The sequence below is a fragment of the Podarcis melisellensis genome (genome assembly GCF_964234715.1).
Source record: "Podarcis melisellensis genome assembly, chromosome: 9".
NCBI classification, from domain to species: Eukaryota; Metazoa; Chordata; class Lepidosauria; order Squamata; family Lacertidae; genus Podarcis; species Podarcis melisellensis.
The window spans coordinates 925623-946807 of record NC_138541.1 but is presented as its reverse complement, the minus strand read 5'-3'; the positions used below and the strand labels follow the sequence as shown (position 1 = coordinate 946807).

Below are 21185 nucleotides of genomic sequence, written 5' to 3'. Positions count from 1 at the left end.
AACACTAAAATACAAAATTTCAGGCTGCATAAAGCAAAGGCAAAGGGGAGGTGCCCAAGGAGAGAGGCAGGTTACTCAAGAAGAGACTGATGTTGAATGAGGCCCATGGCCCACCTAATCCAGCATCCTGTTTGCACAGGGGCCAAGCAGATGCCTGTTGAGGGAAACCCCTAAGCAGGATCCGAGCACAAGAGACCTCATGGCAAGTCACACTGTGAAATACAACAATAGAAACAGTTTTAACTTAATAAGAAAAACAAGAATAGAGTGGGTCCATATTCGTATAGTCTTCTTGTACTTCTGGGCATCCAGCTGTCTCAAGAGGCAATGGAGAGGAGGTGAGGTCAAACCGCTGCGTCAGCAGCACCAAAGTGACCTCCTCGGGGCACCAGCCTGGGCAGTGTGACTGGAGGTCCTGGGCTGCCTAGGCGACAAGACCCCCCTCTTGGCCTGGCTGATGGGGTCCAAAGGAAAGCAGAGCAAGACGTTGGGCACCAGCCTGGCTGCAGGAGTTGCCGAAAGGAGACGTATGAGGCACCATCCAACCGCCTTAGGGACTCCACTCTGGATTTGTGGAGCGTTTACTCCTGAGCCTGTGTCTTTGTCCATGGAGGTTTCTTGGCAGGGATACTGGAGTGGCTTGCCGGTTCCTGCTCCAGGTGGATCACGTTTGGTCAAAACTCTCCACTATGACCTGTCCATCTTGGGTGGCCCTGCACGGCATAGCTCATAGCTTCTCTGAGTTATTCAAGACCCTTCACCACGGCAAGGCAGTGATCCATGGACTGCAAGAAGATCCAACCTCTCCATTCTGAAGGAAATCAGCCCTGAGTGCTCACTGGAAGGACAGATCCTGAATGAGGCTCCAAGACTTTGGCCTCCTCATGAGAAGAGAAGACTCCCTGGAAAAGACCCTGATGTTGGGAAAGATGGAGGGCGCAAGGAGAAGGGGACGACAGAGGACGAGATGGTGGGACAGTGTTCTCAAAGCTACCAACATGAGGTTGGCAGTGGAAGACAGGAGGGCCTGGCGTGCTCTGGTCCAGGGGGTCACAAAGAGTCGGACACAACTAAACAACAACAATTACTCCTGAGCCTTTTATTTTCCCAAAGATGTCCCTCAAGTAGAGTTTCGGGGTCCAAGACAGAGGGAGTGTGGATGTTTCTCAAGTGCCCAAGACCAGGGCAAAAGCTACTTCAGAAACCTACCTGCTGCAGGAAGAGGGAGCAAGGGAGGGAGGCAGTTCCTGCTCCAGCAGACTTCCCTGCCCTCCGGTGGTCTTTGCAGCAAAGGTATCTTCCGGACGCCAGGCAAAGGGGTGGTGGGAGCCGAGGGGAGCGTCAAGGCAAAGCCAAGGGGAAGGAGAGAGGAAATCCGGAGTCCCCAGCTGGGCCCATGAGCTTTGCCTGTGATAGAGACAGGACTGGCGCGCCAGCAGGGTGAGGGGCGAGAAGACTGGGCAGGGGGACTGGCAAGGGAGGGAGGGAGCAGGGTCTTGATTTTGCTGGCTGCTCCTTCCGCCTGTGATGTGAGAGATTCGGAGATGCTTGCTGGCTTCCCACAGGCATCTGGGTGAGGACAGGATGCTGGCTGGACTCGATGGGCCACTGGCCTGATCCAGCTGAAGCCTCTTCCGATGCGGTTCACTCCTCCCATCAGTCCCAGCCAGCAAGTCTGTGTGCTGCTGACGCTGGCAGGAGTTGCAGCCCAAAGCCTTTGGAGGGCGCCCAGTTGGAGAAGGAGGCTGGCACAAGGCGCGGGCTGAGAAACTGCCTGGCCCAACCCTGGCAGCAACGAGCCCCCCACGCCCCTCACTGGATGCTCCCAAGTCAGATGGCGCAAGGCAGGAGAAGGCAATGAGGATGCCCTCCTCCCCAGGAGCGTAGCATGGGTTGCTGGTGACTGGGGCCACACACAAGGGGTGGACAGAGGACACATGCGCATTCAACTGCCTAATGGCATCTTCACCACCCAAGAGGTTGCAGCCACAGAGATAAGAAAAGAAGAGCCGTTAAGTTTTCTGGTTTGCATGGAGAAGCCATTATCCATGAAGCTCAGTGACGGAAGGGCCTAGCTGTATTGAGGCTGCACTGGGTGTTGAAACTTTGCACCCCTAACAATTTTGTGCCCCGGTGTCCCCCATGCCCCTGCTATGCCACTGCTCCCCACCCCCCCACCCCGAGAAATGAGCCTGGTGCTGGAATGTGCTTCTTAGCTGGCCCAAGCTGGGCTTGTGTGGTTCTGCTGGACTTTGCTGACAAGGCTGGGAGTCTCGCAGCATTGTTCTTTTATTGTTCTCCTGTTCTCTGGCAGAGGCATCCCAGCAGGCGGCAGGAGAGGGGGAGAGAGGAGAGGGCAGCGCCTCTCCATCAGCTCTGGGGAAATTCTTGGCGGCTCATCTCCCATTCTTCCCCTTCCAGCTGGTCACTGCAAGAATGCTGTAACTCAGAACCGGTGCCTGGAGCTTGCTCTCTTCCTCCTCTCTCTTGGGCATGCTTCCTTTTGTGTCGTGCCTTTTAGCCTGTCAGCTTGAGAGTGGGGGCTTCATGCTATTTCCACGCTATTTTCAACTGAACAGCACGATTTAAAAATGCTTTGAATCAAAGGATGCTGTGGATTGGGAGCATCACTTTTCCTTTTTCATGGGACTGTGTGACTCTCAGCCTGAGCATGACCAACTTCAGTTTCTTGGTTTTAGATGCGCCTTCAGTCACAGAATAGGAAGAACCGGAAGGGGCCACCCATGGTCATCTAGTCCAACCCCCTGAAATGCAGGAATCACAGCCAGAGAATCCTCGATAGATGGCCACCCAACCTCTACTAAGAAACTTCCCACTCCACTGTTGAACAGCTCTTGCCATCCTGAAGTTCTTCCCGATGTTGATTCGGAATCTCCTTCCTCGCACCTGGAGTCCTCACCTGCCTGCCCCCTTCCCTTTTCGGCGAACTGCGTAGCTCTTCCTCCTCCGCCCTCGTCCCCAGCAAAAATTCCCCTCTTAGTGCTGACTTTTGTCAGATGAATTCACAAACCATTGTTTCGTTGTATTTGTTTTTCCTTAGATTAAGTTGCTTGCCACTCTGGGAGTTGTTGTACCGAAGGTCAGTTTATAAAGAAAGGTCACTAATTTTCTTTTTTCGCAAAGGGCACCAGCTACAGCGCAGCCTCGAGGACCATCGGAAACAACTCCAGACTTCTCAAGCGCAGAGCACAGTCGCAACGGGCACAAGGCCATTGAACTCCAGGGCAGGCAGAGCGTGGCTCTTGAGGAGCCATGGCAGAGGCTGAGACGTCTTCTGAAGCTTTCGAGAGCAAGACGTCTTCGCTTTCCAAAGTGTTTCTGGACCTCATGGCTTCAGGGGCAAGACCGGAAATGTGGTGGCAAAATATTAAAGAGAACGAAGATGTATCTATACACACACAAATGCATGAGAAACTGCCAAAGGCCATCGTGCCCTCTTGAAATGTCCAAGACTTTTTCAGGGGAGTTTATCAAGTCTCTCCCCCCCCCTCCCAACATTGCTAAATGACAGTCAGAGTAAGAACTCTGCAGAATAAAATGCCTGGACTCTAGCTGGGCTTGTGGAATTGTGGTTTGAAAGACTTTGACTACTGGCAACAGAAAGAAGCACGGGAGTTAGAGAACCCAGTTTTTGACACTGAGCTTGACAGACTTTGAGCTGGCATCCGGCCACATGAACTCTCATATATTAAAACATGGCTTTTGTGCCGATCACACTTCTGCCTCCAATGTGCCCCTTGGTATGCCAAACTACTCATTCAGACCCCTCGGCCCCACTGTGCGGCCAACACCACACGGGTCAGATGAGAAAAGCCTTGGCAACGCTGCGGCTCCAGTCCACACGCTCTGCCACACTTGAAGGACTCCATCGCCCGGTCTCTTATGAAGAGTTTGCCCAGGGGAGGAGGCAATCTGCCTGAAGATTCACCCCACAACTTACTGGTTTGTCCAATCTACAAGGACCTAAGAGCAGCCTTGCTCAAAGAGTTAAATCCCCCAGCTGGGAGACTGAGTGGGTCTCTAACTTTCATCAGGGGAGAGGTTCCCCTAACAATTCTGGGAGAGTGGCTTGATTTGCCTTCAGAGAGGGAATTTTAAGAAGGAAGGCTTGTGGGGTGAAAAGTTAATCTGACAGAATGCTTGGTTTTAATAATTATTTTAACTGCGTAGTACATTTTATTCTGTTCTATGTATTTAGTTTTTCATAGCTTCGGCTACACAAATAAATTTGTTGTTGTTTAGTCATTTAGTCGTGTCCAACTCTTTGTGACCCCCCGGACCAGAGCACGCCAGGCACTCCTGTCTTCCACTGCCTCCTGCAGTTTGGTCAAACTCATGCTGGTAACCTCGAAAACACTATCCAACCATCTTGTCCTCTGTCGCCCCCTTCTCCTTGTGCCCTCCATCTTTCCCAGCATCAGGGTCTTTTCCAGGGAGTCTTCTCTTCGCATGAGGGGGCCCAAGTCTTGGAGCCTCAGCTTCAGGATCTGTCCTTCCAGTGAGCACTCAGGGCTGAATTCCTTCAGAATGGAGAGGTTGGATCTTCTTGCAGTCCATGGGACTCTCTCAAGAGTCTCCTCCAGCGCCAGAATTCAAAAGCATCAATGATTTGGTGATCAGCCTTCTTTATGGTCCAGCTCTCACTTCCATACATCACTACTGATAAAAACTATATGGACAAGGTGATGTCTCTGCTTTTTAAGATGCTGTCTGGGTTTGTCATAGTATAGAATTGTAGAATTGGGAGGGACCCCAAGGGTCATCTAGTACAACCCCCTGCAATGCAGACATCTTTTGCCAAGCATGGATTTCAAATCCATGACCCTGAGATTAAGAGTCTCATGCTCTGATTGAGCTACCCACCTACCGGTGGATAGATGCCTGTTGTGGATAAATAACCTTTGTGGTCTATAGACCATTGCCTCTCCCCCTCCCCAGTTCAGTACTGCTCACTCTGACCAGCAGCAGTGGCTCTCCAGGGTTTCCAAGAGGAAGTCTCATTGGGGATGGAACCAGGGCCTTATGAATGCTGATTCTCCACCACAGAGCTACAGTCCTCATCCACACACCCACGCGCAAGGATTCACCCTGGTCACTGCTCTCTGCACAATGGAAGTGAACTGAAGCTGCACAAGAGCGCCACCACCAGCAGAAGAGAGGCAGTGCAGTTCAGCGGGGGGAGTGTTGGACTAGGACTGGGGAAAGGCACGTTCCAGTCCCGGCTCAGCCATGAAGCTCACTGGGTGGCCTTGAGCCGGCCCGTCTGTCTCTCAACATTATCTCCCTTGCAGGGTTGTGGCGAGGAGAAAACAGGGAGAGGGGGAAGACCCAGGCAGACCATCCCAAGGTCTTCGAGAAAATGCCTACTCTGCCCTTGTGCAGCTTCAGTTCATTTAGGCAAGGCCTGAGCCACAGATCCACGCCTGGCCTTGCATTCACAGCCAAGGTGAGAACCTCAGAAGAGACTGCTGGATCCGGCCAATGGCCCATCTAGGAAATAGTTTTTATTTGAATTTACAAGTGTGGAATAATAACATTACCAAATACATATCCATCTTTAGAGATTTCTCCGAATCCCTAGATTTCCCACCTTCCCCTCCATGGGTCCTAATGTCAACCTTTTCAACTGCATATTATTTCATCATCCAAGTCTCTCCATTTTGTCCACAGTAATTTCTACATCACAGGTGTTATTGCAATCCTGCTAATGCTTTCATGTTTTCGGCCACTGACCCATCTAGTCCAGCCTCCTGTCCTCACAGCGGCCAGCCAATGCCCCCATGGGAAACCGGCAAGCGAGATCCCAGCCCAAGAGCTCTCTCCCCTCCCGGATGCCTGCAGAAGCATTGCTGCCTCCAAGCATAGCTAGTAGACATCCATAGCCCTCTCCTCCTCCATCAATGGGTCTCATCTGTCTTGAAAGCCATTCCTTGGTGGCCGCCACTGCCTCCTGCAGGGATGAGTTCCATAGTTTAACCAATGCCCCCCTCCCTGGCTTCCTCTCCCACGGGGGCCATCTCTGCCACCCGCCCCAGACAGCGGCAGCTCCCAGAGGATCCTTGTCCCCCTGCCTGATTGGGAGATCTTTCTCGGGGACCATGGCAGTGACCTCCGTGCGGCTCTTTTTATCAAGTCCCTTCCCCCCCTTCCATTAAAAAGCAGCCTTTTAACTGTGGACACATTTCAGCCTCACCAGATCCGCTAATTATTGACAGTTGGTGAAGAGGAGATGTCACTTGCTCCTCCTGTTAAACTGCATCTAATTAGTAATTGCTGGTTCACTGTCATCCTCTCTCCCTGCCGCTGCGGCTGCTGCCACTGCTGCAATCCCACCCCCACTGCCGCAAATTATTAGCTCATTAACCTTTTGCTTTTCCAATGGCGCCCTGCCAGCAAGATGGCGGCTCCAACAGATTGGGGAAGAGGGAGCTATTCCCCCCTCCCTCCCCCCTCCTGGCCTGGAGATCCAGAAGGAAGCCTGTGCAGGGAACAGAATTTCAGCTGGGAGCAAACCCCCATCCGCAGAGACAGCTTGTCTCCCATCCAAACCGGGGGGGGGAGGAGGAGGAGAGAGGCTCTCAGCCTCTCCAGAGCCTCACGCCATCCCTCAAGGCCTCCCTCTTCAGGCCAGAGCCTGACACCAGCCTGGCAGTCAAGGTGAGAGGGCTCTTTCAGCTGGGGCTCAGGACTCCAGAATGGGCAGCCTCCAAGCCTTGGCTCCCAAAGGCAGGGGTCCTAGCAGAACGTGAGAATCCTTTCGCAGCCGCCAACTTGGATAGCTGCCAAAGACGACTGGGGAACTGCATGGAGGACAAGGCGATGTGTGGCTACAGGCCACACTAGCCAGGATGGCTCTGCTCCACGGCTGGAGGCAGCAACGCTTCTGAATCTCAGCTGCTGGAAACTGCAGGAAGAGAGAGTCCTGCTCAGGTCTTGCTTGATGGTGTCCCCTTGGGGCATCTGGTTAGCCACACCTGGTACCTGCACCTGCCAGGTGGTTCTTCTGAACAACTTCTCTCTCGTCTGCCCCACTGGCACACACTCTGGGCTCACCGTCTCAACTTGCAATTTTTTAGAATTATTATCATCATCACCATTTATGTTTGATTAAATCTGCATTCTGCCCATCCGCCCAAAGGTCCCCAGGGTGACCTAATGCAACAGACAAGAGCTATTCAACGCAAGAACCCTAAAACCAACCATGTAAATCAAATACGGCATATTGTTGTTCCGGTAGGGTCACAGTCACACCAAGCCTTGACTCTGAAGGCACCATCACCAAAAAGACCTTCAAGTCTGCCTGCAGCCTCCTAGGTGGCCTCCCCAACCAGCATGGACCCCTTCCGTGGAACATTCTTCTCTCAAGATGGTCCTCACTGCTGCAGCAGCACTGAAGCTGGTGCAACTGGGCCCCCCAAGGCAGGAAAGTGAGGGGGGCTGCAATGGACCACTTGGACCACCAGGTAGGCAAAGTGACCAGAAATGACCCCGTTCACTACCAGAGAAGCAACCCAGGAAGGACTTGGAAAGAGATGTGGGATAGAGCAGCCCTGACCCCCTCTGTGGAGATCTTGTGGGGATGGAGTTGGGGTTGGAGGACACACGCCCTGTGGGGAGCAGCATCAGGGCCTGATTCCTTCCCCACTGCCTTTCTGGATACTTTCTTCTTTCCAGCACCCCCAACACCCAGCCTCAGCTTGTGCCTGCTGTGAATTGGGGGGTGGGTTCCCCAGTGGTGAGGGAGGGCCTGCGCCACACTTCAGGGACAGCCAAGGAGACACCCTCTGCCGTGTTTTTCTGCAAGGCTCCCTCCCACAGCCTCTCCCACATTCAGTCTGCACCTCACAAAAAGAGGAAATCATCACCATCATCCTCAGCACTCCCACATCACTTACTGGGTCTTCCAAGTGTTTCGCACACGTCCTTTCGGTAAGCCTCTAAAACCCAACGATCAACTAACATGGTGCTCCTGGTTAAAAGAGGGCAGGGGGTCTCCCCAAATAATGGCATTTAGGAGAAGCATGTCTCAAAGCTGTCACTGGGGTGGCAGGCACCCCTTCTGTGCCTCCCTCCTTCTACTTGTTTTGATCACCTATAAGCAAAGTTTGAGTCTGGGATGGGACCCACAAGGCACCCACATCACACAGGTGCAGAGAGGCAGTGGGACCGTGGCAGGAGAGGAAGAGAGAGCGAGAGTTGCTTGCCACACCTTAGGCACCCAAAGGTTCAAGGCCCCCAACCTTCTCAGGACCGTGGGCACATTTGGATTTTTGGGTGAGAGCCAATGGTGCCCCCCACTCTGGTCATTTCTCTCCCCCTTGCCCCAGATCACCCCTACACACAGAGGGAGAGATACAGAAGGAGAGAAAGTGTGCATGTGCACAAACACACCAAGCTGGATTTTCCAAAAGATCTGGGAAAATGTCAGATCCAACAGTATTAATCTGAACTTTGAAAAGCACAAAGAGCTGAAAGGGGAAGAGGGAAAGGAGTGTCCTCCTTCAGTGCTTTGTGTTTGTCAAGGGAAGGAAAAGGTGGCAGCCATCAGCAACTTATGGCCAAGGGGGCAGGGAGTGGGGCACTCAGAGGTTTCTTGGGTGCCGGGGAAAACCTCAAGGGCCCATGGCTGTCGTGCTGTCAACCCCTGAAACAGACCCTTGGCAGAGGGCAATGGATTCAGGACACAAAATAATCAGAAAGCACAAGGTCCCCCCAGAGCACATGCAGAGTGCCTCCACAGAGCACAGGTCCTTCCACCCCAGCCTGCTCCCTTCCGCCCATCCGCCCGTCGCCAGGAGGGAGGCGGTTGTGACACTGACCTCGGACATCTGCGGGAAGAGGCTGATGGCCAGGGGCAGCGCCAGGCCGAAGGCAGCAAGGCACACAAGACTCTGCACGGGGAGGGCCATCCGGGGCCGCGACCGCAGGAGAGCCGTTCTGCAAGAAGGAGGGCTGTTGTCGTGAGACCAGCGAGCACAGCAGGGAGATCCCTCCTCGCCCCCCCAACCCCCGCCACCTCCGACTCAGCAACACCTGCCTGCAAAGTGGGATCAACACAGCTGCACAGACTCTCAGGTATACATTGCGATGGCTTGTTGGTGCGGAGAGAGGCATGGACTGAACATGAGGGTGCCGGGAGAGCCTTGCGGCTGCAGGTGGGTGGGGCCAAAGGTGGGGTGCGGAGGGCATCTCGTCCAACACCCTGTTCTCAAGGCGGCAGCCAGATGATCCCCAAGCCCACACCTGACCCCCAGCCAAGTGGGGCTCAGAGGCATCTACCTCCTCCAGCAGTGGAAGGAGAGGGTTGCCCTCGTGGCTGGAGGCCTCTGTCAGGCTTTCTTCCCACTGTGTGTCTCCCGGGACTCTGCGCACCTTACTCCCTGCAATTCCTCCTCCCCAGCTCCCTGGGCCACTGAAGGGCATGTCAGCTGGCCCCACGGCCATGCGGAGCTGGAGTCAGATGCAGGTCAGCAAGAAAGAAAGCAGATCTCCGCTGTCAGTGAAGTTAACTCTTGATTCAAGAAACCAAACAGACAACTCGGCCTAGTGGTCTCAGCATGCTTCCCAGCAGGTCTTGTCCCTAGGGAGCAGTTACCAGGACTGAAGGTTCCTGTCTTCCACCCTCTATAAGGCTCCTCCTCTCCCGGATGTTTCCCAAGCAGTCTCAAACTGTGCCTGCGCACCTCTGGTCTCTGTTCTGCTCTTCTCATGACCCTGTGAGTTCTTGGAGACCAGAGGAGATGGGAGCTGTCGGAGAGGGAGACCCCTTGGATTCTACAGCAGTCTCTGGACCCCGCTCCTCTGCTTCAGCCTCGGCGTCTGAACCGCTCCCTGTCACGGGCTCTTCCTTCTCACTAAACCCTGTTGCCCCTTCAGCATCCGGCACCTCCTCCCTATCTTCTCCCCCTGACCTCTCCTCTGTTTCCCACCAACAGTCCCCTGGCTCTGAGCCGTCTTCCTCCGGGAGTTCCCATGGGGGTTCCCCGGCTGGTGTGCCTTCCACCACTCCTCTTTGCCCAGCCAGTCTGTGACAGCATGTGGGGCTGGGCAGGCAGAGCGTGGCACCTGCTGAAGAGATCTCTGCTTTGCAGCCCAACCTGCCATCTCCTGGTGGCCTCATCACACAGCGAGGCCCAACCTGCATTCACAGTTTGCCTGTGCTTTGGAAAGAGAATCCATGTGGCTGTGTGAATGGCACCAAGCGGGCTGAGGTCATCCCTCTGCTCCTGTTGCACATCTAGAATTTGCCTATCTCCTTGCCCTCCCTGTTCGTTAAGTTAGCTAAGGTGCACCCCCCCCCCAAAAAAATTTATAGACCACCTTTTCTCCAGGGAGCTCAAAATTACGTACATAGTTCTCCTCCTCCCCATTTAACCCCCACAACAAGCTTGAACCGGACAAAGCCCCAGCTGTTGGTCTTGCCGGTGCCCTTGTCATGGATGACCTTGGCCTTCATAGTTTTGTGAGGATTATATGAGGAGGAGGCTGGTCAGGCTGAGAGGAAGCGATTGGTCCAAGGTCGTGCTTCATGGCCGAAGGAGGGTTTGAACCTTCCAGGTCTCTTCCAGGTCCTAGTCCGACACTCTAGCCACTAGGTCACACGGGCTCTCTGATAGGGTCCCCCTGAGCAATGTCAAGCATTGCCAAGCATACCAGCTCCCCAAGCAGCACCAGTGGCAGCTGCGGATCTGGGCCTCCACAATGCGCCAGAGCTGGTGCTTAAAGAACCTAAGAGTTAACAGGATCAGGCCAGCAGCCCCTCTGGGCCAGCATCCTGTTCCCACAGTGGCTGTGGGAAATCTGCATCCAGGATTTGAACACAAGAGCCCTCTCCCCGCCTGCAGTTTCCAGCAACTGATAACCAGAAGCATGGCTGCCTCCGACTGTGGAAGCAGAGCATGGCTACTGTGGCTGGTAGCCATCGATGGCCCTCTCCTCCATGAATTTGTCTAATCCTCTTCTGAAACCACCTCTGCTTCCTGCGGCAGGGAGTTCCATAGAAGAAGAAGAAGAAGAAGAGTTTGGATTTGATATCCCGCCTTTCACTCCCCTTCAGGAGTCTCAAAGCGGCTAACATTCTCCTTTCCCTTCCTCCCCCACAACAAACACTCTGTGAGGTGAGTGGGGCTGAGAGACTTCAGAGAAGTGTGACTGGCCCAAGGTCACCCAGCAGCTGCATGTGGAGGAGCGGAGACGCGAACCCGGTTCCCCAGATAACGAGTCCACCGCTCTTAACCACTACACCACACTGGCATAGTTCATGTGCTGTGCAAAGCAGGACTTCCTTGGGCTCAAAGCACTTTCCATGCGCTCAAGGCATGCTCTGGTGCTGAGAAACTGGCCCGTGCCACCTCGCTGGGAGCCATGGCAGCGCCCGCTCCCCGCTCAGCCCCCCCTGCTCCCCCTCCAGAGGCTGCACCCTTCTAATTACGGCCCTGCTGGGCTCCTCATAATCACCGCCAGGGAACGAAACCAATTTAGAGTGTTCGCTGGCTGCGGCTCCCAGGTGCGACTTCCGCCATGGGTGTTTTTAAACTCAGACCAGTTCAAATTACAATGGCTATAGCCTCCTAATTAAGAGGAGTTGTGGCCTGATTTAAAGAAAAAGCCTTAATTAACACATGAAGTGCAATGTCTTAATTGGGAACTCAGATCCTACCATTTGTAAAGTTCAGCCTAAATGACTCACAATTAACCGCCAGGGCCGCCCGCTCCCGGCCTTCAGATCTCGGCTCTCCCGGCAGCAGCAAGCCCCAAACGGCCGCCCCAGAGGGGGATCGGGGCAAGGCTGCGTCCTTCGGGGGAACAGCCTCCCCACACTTGTTGCCTCTGGGATGCGGCCGCTGCCTTGTTAGCAGAGGCACCCCTAGTGAATTTGATGCTTTAAGAGTTAGGAAAAGTCCGGCAGCATGGATGAAGAGCACAGATCTGGGGGCCACCACATCTCATTGCAAGAGAAGTTGCAGAATTGCAAAGGCAGCCGCATCCAGGATGGCAAATGGACCAGATCAGCCTCCTTTGAGACTCTGCCTGGATCTGGTAGCAGAGGAGGAAGAGGAGGAGGAGGAGGAGGAGGAGGAGACCCCAGTGTGGCCACCTTGCCCCCAAGGTTTGTCCCACATCTGTTTCCCCTTTTTGCTTTTTTTGAGCCTGTGGGCATATCTGACGCTTTGAAAAAGTGTTGTGGGCACTGCCACAAATATGGCTGCCATGGGCAAGGGGCAAGGCACGTGACAAGAAGTCAGAAGTCAGATCCAGTTAAAAACAACAACTGGTCCTCTGGAATGTGCACGGTTTTTATATGGGATCCCCAAAGACTACCACTAAAGTTAAAGGAGAAATTGGTGATAAATAAGATGTTTGGACTGTATAATTTTGTATTGGAAAATCAATAAAAATATTTATTAAAAAAAATAAAGTTAAAGTTTTCATTGGTCATTGGGTCAGTAAAATAACAGATTCTGAGTTTGGCACACACATAGCTCACCCGATGGCACAACCACATGGATCCAGCACAGATCCTTAAAGATTCCCTGATTGTGACAATGGATTCCCCTGAAAACTGTAATCAAATTACAGGCCACCTGTGTGTTCACAGAGGCACCCTGTGATTTGTTGTTTTGTTGGCATGTCATTTAAAAACCACAAAGATCCACGAGGATCTTTGGAGCAGTGACAGTGCTGGCAGACCTGTGACTTTGACCATGCATAAAACAGGAGCTTCTACTCGGTGATGGTTCTTGGGTGGGGGAATCATGCAGATTCAAGAGGGAGTATTCACGGGGGAGAGGGATGCTCTGCTCTGCCTGCACAGCCACAATGCTTCCAAATACCTGGGAAAGGATCCTGCCTGTGGGTTTTCCCATAGGGACATCTGGTTGGCCCCTGTGAGAAGAGGATGCTGGACTGCATGGGCCACTGGCCTGATCCAGAAGGCTATCCTTATATTCTTAGTTTTCATAAACTCCATCAATGGGTAGAACAAAGAGATGCAATGTCTGGTTGTAAGAACAAAGCAGCAGTGTAAATAATGCTCTCCTTTTTTTTGTAAATTCACATGGTTATGGTCATATCTCCACCATTGTTTGCGAAATATATGATGTGGGAAACTGGATTTAAATCTCCCCTTTTCCTTGGCTGATTTTAACTGCCTCAGATTAACTCAATCTACCCATCCAGAAACTCTGTGCTGGTGCCTGCGCTGTGCTGGGCACCTGTTTTCTTGCAAGTGCTCCTAGCGGCTAGTGATTCCCACTCTGATCCTCAGCACTGCTGCCTTGAAGCCTTACTCCTGCCAGACTTTGGCCCTTGCTGCAGGTCCTGACAAGACCTAAGACTGCTGTGGGGGGCAAGCGAGTCTAAAATCGGAAGGCCTCCTAGTCTCTGCTTCCTCTACGATGACACACATACAAAAAGTTATGCAGACAGTACACCTGCTCCGCAGACACAGCGCATCGCAGATCTTGCAAATACACCTTCATTCAACTTTCAGCACGTCGCCAATTGTGGTTCGCATTTTGCATAATGTGGCAGCTGGCTGCCGCCGTTTTCAGGGGGCTCTGCAAAGTCTTCCATATGGAAGTTGCTCTCGGAACTCCGATGGAGTTATCGGGTTTCGTGCTCCAGAATGGCACTTGCCTCTGAGAAGGTGTGAGATGCTAAACTAAATATGACAGGAGCTAACCGAAGGCTCCCAAACTGACAGATTCGGGGCGGGGCGGGAAAGTGTCATGTTTATATTAAACAGAGCTGCCACCGATGCCTCGATTCCGAGGCGGGGGGGGGGAAGCTGGCAAAGGGGCAGGGTGGGCGAGAGGGCACAGGGCACCAGGTGGACCTTCGCCACAGACCGCTGGCTGGAGAGCCGGCAAAGACCCGTGTGGACAGAAGCAGCTGCTGCAGGGCTGGAATCACAGAATTATTGAGGTGGAAGAGACCCAAGGAGCCATCTAGCTAAAACCGACTGCAGTGCAGGAATCACAGGTTGCCAGCAAGGAGCACTGGAAGTCATCCAGAACACAGAAACAGCACACGGGTCTAAACCCTGTGGCATCAGGAAGAAATTGGGGTACACACACATACCCCAAACTGCACAGGACTCCTTGGGATTAAATTCCTGGGAGGGGGGCAAGAGAGCTTTTGAGCCCACATTCCCTTCTGGACAACCTTGGGGATGGGGCCATGCCAGTGGTGGGCGGGACGAGAGGCAAAAGTGGGAGGAGCAATGAATTAGGCTTCACCTGTGAAGAACCAGGAAAGCTTCTGTCCTCCATCCAGAGGCCCAAGCAGTGTTCAGGGACACATTCCAGCCAGGCAGAAGCACTTGGGGGGGGCATGGGGAAGGATGTGGCCAGGGGAGAGTGCTGAGGGCCAGACAGAGGGGATAGCGGTCCGGTTTTGGCCTGAGATTCCCCAGCAGAAACTCCTCTTGAGATGGAGGACTGCAGCTAGTGAATAAGCATAGACTTCTTCAAGATGGAAATGCTTCATCTTATTCTTCATTTACCTGCAGTGGAACAGATTCCCTTGGAAGGAAGAGGGCTCTCCTTCCTTGGAGGTTTTTAAATGGTGGTTGGGTGGCCAGGGATTCTTCAGCTGTGATCCCTGCCTTGCCGGGGGTTGGACTGGATGACCCTTGGGGTCCCTCTCAACTCTCCTATTCTTTGATCTTGGAACCATCCACAGGGAGATCCATGAGGCTGATTTCCCTGTTCTGGACCTGGACTCCCCACACGTGAAGTGGTGGCTTCCTCAAATAGGAGCCTCCTGATTTCTACGCAAGCGTCAACGGACGGGGCTTGCGGGGAAGGTTGTGGCCTTGCAGCTTGAGCAACCCCAGGCTGGGCTCGAAATAGACGTTGCCTGGCTGGGCTGGGAGCTTCCCTGGAGTGTCCGAGCCGCAGGAGAGAAGCCCGCCAGTGGGAACAACATGCAGCAGCCTGGAGAACAAGGAACAGCGTCTCCGGGAGCTGAAATGCGCAGCGGGAGGGAAAGAGGAGGAGGGACACCAAGAAGCCTGGGAGAGACGGAGGAGGCCATGGGCGCCTCCAGATGGAGAGAGGTAAAGGGAGGGGGCCTGGAAGGAGGGAGGGGCTGCTGGGTCCAAGCAGAGACCCGCCCCCACCTTCACCACTGCAAGGATCATCAGGATCTGTGCTGATCTTAAATCCAGGAAGATCACAGCAACCCCCAACAGCTGAGAAATGGGAGCTGCTCCAGTTGCTGGAAACCCCAGGAGGCGAGAGTTGCTCTTGCGCTCCAGTCCTGCTTGCAGGTTTCCCACTGGGGCATCTGGTCAGCCACTGGGAGAACAGGATCCTGGACTAGACGGGCCACTGGCCTGGTCCAGCAGACCCACTTGCAGCAGCTGTGCCTCACAGCAGATTCTCCAAAGTTGTTTGTAAGAGTCTGGTTGATTTTCCTTGCATTTTCTTAGGAATGTTTTCCATTATTTATATAACTCACTTTGGGGTTGTTGTTTTTTGCAGGGGGTGGGGATTAGGCGTAAATTTTGTTAAATAACCAATAAAGTGAAACGTGCTTCTTTTTCAAGACAAATCCTAGGACGCCGGGTCTCAGCCCCTGGGCGCGTGAAGAGTGCCTCTGGGCTTTGTCAAGAGCGCACTTCTCTCTCACTCCAGTTTAACCACATCTGGAACATGGGGGGGGGGCATTTCCAGCTCATCCATTAGGTGTGGTTTCTGCACTGCCTGACTCCTTCCCTCAGAAGTCGTCTCCTGGCTCTCTGCCCATTTCAGATTTCAATCAGTCAGTTAATTAAGGAGGTTTAATTAATACTTGCTTCAAAATGATGGAACTATTTGTAATGATAATTTACTTTCAAAATGCGTCACCTTCCATGCTGCCTGTCAAGGAACAGCGCAAGGGGACCTTGGGCCTTCCGTGGCTGGCTGGCACAGGCTTGCCGGAGCAAGACGTGGTTGGGCAAAGGAGGGTCCAGAAAAGACCCCACTCCAGGCAGAAAGACCCTGGGGGAAAGCTCCTGTTGCTCTTAACAGAAGGGCTGATGGGAGATGGAGCCCCCAGTTTCTGGAGGGCAGCAGGCTGGGAAAGGCCGCTGCAGGACCTAAAAGCTGCCGTGGTTCTGGGTTCACCCCCGTTCCCAGCCATTCCCTCCTTGGGAGGCCCTGATCCAAGCACTCGCTCGGCCTCGGCAGCAGGGAGGCAGGGAGCTTTGATGTCCCTCGGAAGGTGGCAGAGTCTCCATCCTTGGAGGTTCTCAAGAGGTTGGGTGGCCGTCTGTTGGGGCTGTCAAACTGTGATTCCTGCACTGAACGGCGGGTTGGACTAGATGATCCTGAGGGGTCTCTTCCACCTCTACAATTCAATGATCAAGAACGAAATGGGCTGCTCTGTTGCAAATCTCTGGAAAGGGCTCTGTGGGGCAGCAGCTGCCACCATCCCGGGGAAAGTTAGGAAAGTGGCAATTCCTGTATTGCAGAGGGTTGGACTAGATGTCCCTTGGGGGTCCCTTCACATGGTTCTAGAGTGCCCTTTGCTCTTGGGGGCAATGCCACCACTCCTCTGATCCCGGCCATGTAGGGGAGGGGAGTTCCTTCCCTCCTTCCTTTCTGAGCATCGCCCCTTGCCCCACCCCAGACTCCTGCCACTTACTTTTCCAGTAGAGACATGACGATGGGAGGTAGAACCAGTATAGGCATCGGCAGGACCACTCTGGTCAGGGCCGTCTCTAGCAGTGCCTGGGGCGGGGGGGGGGGGAGAAAGGGGACCAGAAGAAAGAGAAACAGTCACTTCGAGGGCAGACTCAAGTAGAATAATAATAATAATAAAATAATAATAATAATAACATTTTATTTATATCCCGCCCTCCCCAGCCGAAGCCGGGCTCAGAGCGGCTAAGAACAGTAAAATAATACAGAATAATACAGAAACTCATCGCACACAATTCTGCATGCAATTCTACAGAACTTCCCAAAGACAAAACAGAAGAACAAGACATTTATATTCCACCAAGTGTCTGTTTCTTTAAATATGGTCTTTACATCATACATACAATACTAAAATCATGTTTTTTGGTTTTGGGCAAGAGACACGCTGCCCTGGCATGTGCTAACGGGGCAGTTTGACTTCACCCCAGGAGGCGAACTCCATTGTCTCTTGAGATAGACAGATGTCAACAGCAATATTATGTGGCACCTGTAACAGAGCCAGTTCTGCCTACCAAACAAGACGCCACCAGTGTGGGCACTTGAGCATCAAACATGCTCAGGCTGCAACCCAAACTCTGTAGAGCCTTCACCCCAAAGCTTTTCAAGCTGCTATCCTTTGTGGGGGCTTGGCATGTGTTTTATTGCTCCAGGGGACAGGGCTGCCGATGGCCACTCTCAGCTCTGGTGGCAGTTCAGTCCTGGTCTCACGCTACAGAAACAGAAGGCTGGGTGAGTGAGGGGACAGAACATCCTATCCCGCTTCCACCTGGGTCCACAGTGGGATCCCCCTCCTGCCCCCTCCTCGCCAAAGTTCAAGAAAGGCAGGACTGAGCAAAAGTGAAACCCACTATGGTGCCTGGAGAGCAGATGGCTTCAGGCAGCACGAGCGAGTGAGCAGTAAGCTCAGCATCACACGCAGAAAAGCCCAGCGCTTTTAAAAATAAAAAGCAATCTTGGGAGGCTGTGGTTTGGGGCAAAGGAGCAGCAGGAGGCCTGCGCGGCAGTCACATGACTTCCTCAAACACGGCTAATTGAAAGAGATTGCATGGATTCTCATCGGACAGGTGTCAGTCCTCTGCTCAGGCAAAAGGGGCCGAAAGAGGATTCTTTCTGGCTCCGACCCTCCACCCAACACAATGGCAAATATAATAATAATAATAATAATAATAATAATAATAATAATAATAATAATTTATATGCCACCCATCTGGCTGATTATTCAGATGAGTGGCATATAAATACAGTGGTACCTCTGGATGCGAACGGGATCCGTTCCGGAGCCCTGTTCGCATCCTGAAGCGAACGTAAGACGCGACTGCACGTCTGCGCATGCGTAGGTTTGCTTTTCGCCGCTTCCGTGCATGACGTCATTTTGAGCATCTGCGCATGCGTGAGCGGCAAAACCCGGAAGTAACACACTCCGTTACTTCTGGGTCGCTGCGGAGCGCAACCCGAAAATATTTAAGCTGAAGCATATTCATCCCGAGGTATGACTGTATATTATTATTATTATTATTATTACTGCCCTTGGCAAAGTCAGTCCAAAGCGCCTGTGCTTCACGTGGGTTTTCTCAGGCACAAGCTGAGGACGCAGAAGCGCCAAGGAAAAGAAGAACGGGAAAGTCCCAGCGCAGTTGTGCACAGATGGCGGAGTTCAGGAGGCTCCTAAGGAAACCAGCCAGGTGTTGGAGGCAGCCTGGAAACAGCTGGCACATCTTTCCAGAGGCAGTTGCTAATGAATTCCAGGAAGGCGGGGGTTAAAAAGTCCTGCAGTTTCCTCCCACTCAATTTTTTAAAAAATAAATAATTAAAAATAAAGCTGTGTGTTTTCTCTGCCTTCCTGGAGCTGCACTTGAGGTTCTCCTGTTCTTCCTGGGCAACCACAGAGGGGAGCAAAAGGGGCATCTGGAAGCACTGAGAGCGGCTGCTCGGCCTCTCCGGAGGCCCCGAATCAAGTTCCCTCTTCCTAAGCGCAGAGACAAGAGCACTTTGCTCCTCCGTCGCTGCTCTGGCTGCACAGGCCCACCAGAGGGGGCTGCGGGGGCAACGCATGGCTCAGAAAAGACGCTCTTCTGGCTAGAATGCGTGGAGGGGGAGATGCAAAAGGAAAGCTCCCGCATGCTGCCCTTTCGACCTGCCGCCTGACACCCTCTGCAGGCAGGGGGAGCCTCACGTGTAAAGGCTGGCCAGGCCCGTTGGACAACAAAGAATGGAGCCCTGGCTTGTGGAACTCCCTGCCACTAGAGACTCAGCTGGCACCTTCTGTGCAGACTTTTATACGCCCGCTGAAAACTTTCCCATTCTGCTAGGCCTATGCAGGTCATGAATACACCCTTCCCCAGAGGCTAGCTAATGTCTGGTATTAATTTTTTATGGTTTTTATTTTATGGCTTTATGCCTTACTGTAAATCACTTTGATGTATGTTTATTTATTTATTATGTATGTATGTAAGTAAACCACCTTCCATCTCAGGGCAGTTCACAACATAAAAATACAAGGAACACCCACCCCAAAATACATAATAAAAACAAGGGGGGAGCAAAGCAATAAGCCCCCTCTCTCCCACTATGAAATAGTGGTATAGAAATATTTTTAATAAATAGATAGAAACCTCCAGCTGCTCGCAGACCCCTTTCCTGGGAGCGACAGGACCTGCTGATGTTCCCTCACTCTCAGAGGGAATTGTACCAGGCGGCGGGTGGGCAAGAAACATGGCTGCCAGAGAACGGGGTGTGTGTTTATGTGTGGATTCAAATAAAAAATAAGTAAAAATAAAACCAGGTGACAGGAAGATTTGCGTGCTAAACACTCCCAGGCAGAGAGGCTGGGTGGTTTTCGGATCTTTCTAAACGTGTGTGTGGAGAGAGAAAGAGTTTTAAGAAGGGCAGAGGCAGCGATTGGGCCCTTGGACCACGTCTAGCTCTGTTATTTCCATTGGATCAGTGTCCTCCTGGACGATGGATGTGCAGGGCTCTTTTAACGGACTGAGTAGACTGAACAGAGTGATCGATTTTGAGCTATTTGGGGGGGGGAGCATGATTGCGTGTGCCTGCATGTGAACATAATAGCGTTCAGCATATTTTTAAGTTGCTGTTTTGTAAATGCTGTTTTATAGATTATGTTTTATGGATTTGTTAATTATACATAATATGATTTTTGCTGTACCTCTGATGCTCTTTTATGCTATTGTCATCTACTGTTTTGTAAGCCGTGTTGGGATTTGTCTGACTGGAAAGCGGCACAGAAATGTCATCAATCCATCCATCCATCAGTCATGGACCTGCAGGACTGCGGATTCTGACGTGGGGTCCTGGTGTGGCTTGCCAGGATCAGATCAAGTGAGTCTGCTTTAGAATCTGCGTTCTGTGGATTCCTCCTCCTCCTCCATCCTTCTTGGCCTACCCCACCCCGCAACCCTCCCAGTGCATGAATCCACGGGCCAAAGCGATCCTGAGTCACCCACGGGAATCCCACGGCACCTACATGTTTGGCAGCAATTCTGGAAGACCCGACCCTGTTCCCATCGCTGTCCAGGACGTCGATCCCCTCCTCCAGCTCCGTGTGTCTCATCAGGACCACGTTGCAAATATTGGCACTGGCTGCGAGGGGAAGAAAAGGAGAGCGCAAATGGCGGTCAGGATCAGGCCGTGCCATGAAGGGAACTCTTTATTCAAAGAAACGAAACAGCTCAGGCCTCGTGAGCGCAGCATCTCTTCCCAGTAGACCTTGCCCTGATGAGGCAGACAGGAGGGGGAGGAGACCTAAGGAGCCTTCTCCTCCCCAAGCAATCAGAGACTCTGACGCCTTGTGGGTCTTTGCTCCACCCTCTTCATACCGCTTCAGGTTCTGGGAGACCAGGGTGGAGGAGAGCTAGACGCACAGGAGGAGACCCCTTGGCTTCTTCCGCAGCCTGCCTCTACTCTGCCTCTCGACCCTTCTCTGCTTCTGCCTCATATTCTGGGCTGCTCTCTGCCACAGCCTCTTCCCACTCACTAACTGCATTTAGGAGCCCCAGAATCTTATAATAATAATAATAATAATAATAATAATAATAATAATAATAATAATAATATTTACCGTATTTTTTGCTCTATAAGACTCACTTTTTCCCTCCTAAAAAGTAAGGGGAAAAGTGTGTGCATCTTATGGAGTGAATGCAGGCTGCGCAGCTATCCCAGAAGCCAGAACAGCAAGAGGGATTGCTGCTTTCACTGCGCAGCGATCCCTCTTGCTGTTCTGGCTTCTGAGATTCAGAATATTTTTTTTCTTGTTTTCCTCCTCCAAAAACTAGGCTCAGAGCGGCTAACAACACTAAAATAATACAGCCTTCTAAAATCAATTCATTATAGAGCCATACATTGTAGGGTTGGAAGGTCCCCCCAAAGGTAATCCAGTCCAACCTCCTGCAACACATGAATCTTCGTTAGAGAATTAGCTCTTAGCGTCAGTCAGTTCTTCCGACTAAATGTTAG

The 21185-nt window shown here is 52.4% G+C and overlaps 1 protein-coding gene across 3 annotated transcripts in view; it reads right to left on the bottom strand.

Moving 5' to 3' along the window:
• The window catches only part of SFXN5 (sideroflexin 5), an 81759-nt gene that overhangs the window by 13288 nt on the left and 47286 nt on the right, over positions 1-21185 (bottom strand). For 2 of the 3 annotated variants that reach the window (XM_081925283.1, XM_081925282.1), the window contains 3 exons: positions 20197-20312; positions 16657-16742; positions 8841-8958 (listed from right to left, as the gene is read on the bottom strand). In XM_081925283.1, coding sequence (XP_081781409.1) covers positions 8841-8958; positions 16657-16742; positions 20197-20312 — 320 coding nt within the window. The remainder of the gene's footprint in view (positions 1-8840; positions 8959-16656; positions 16743-20196; positions 20313-21185) is intronic. The other variant, XM_081925284.1, reaches the window with a different exon arrangement.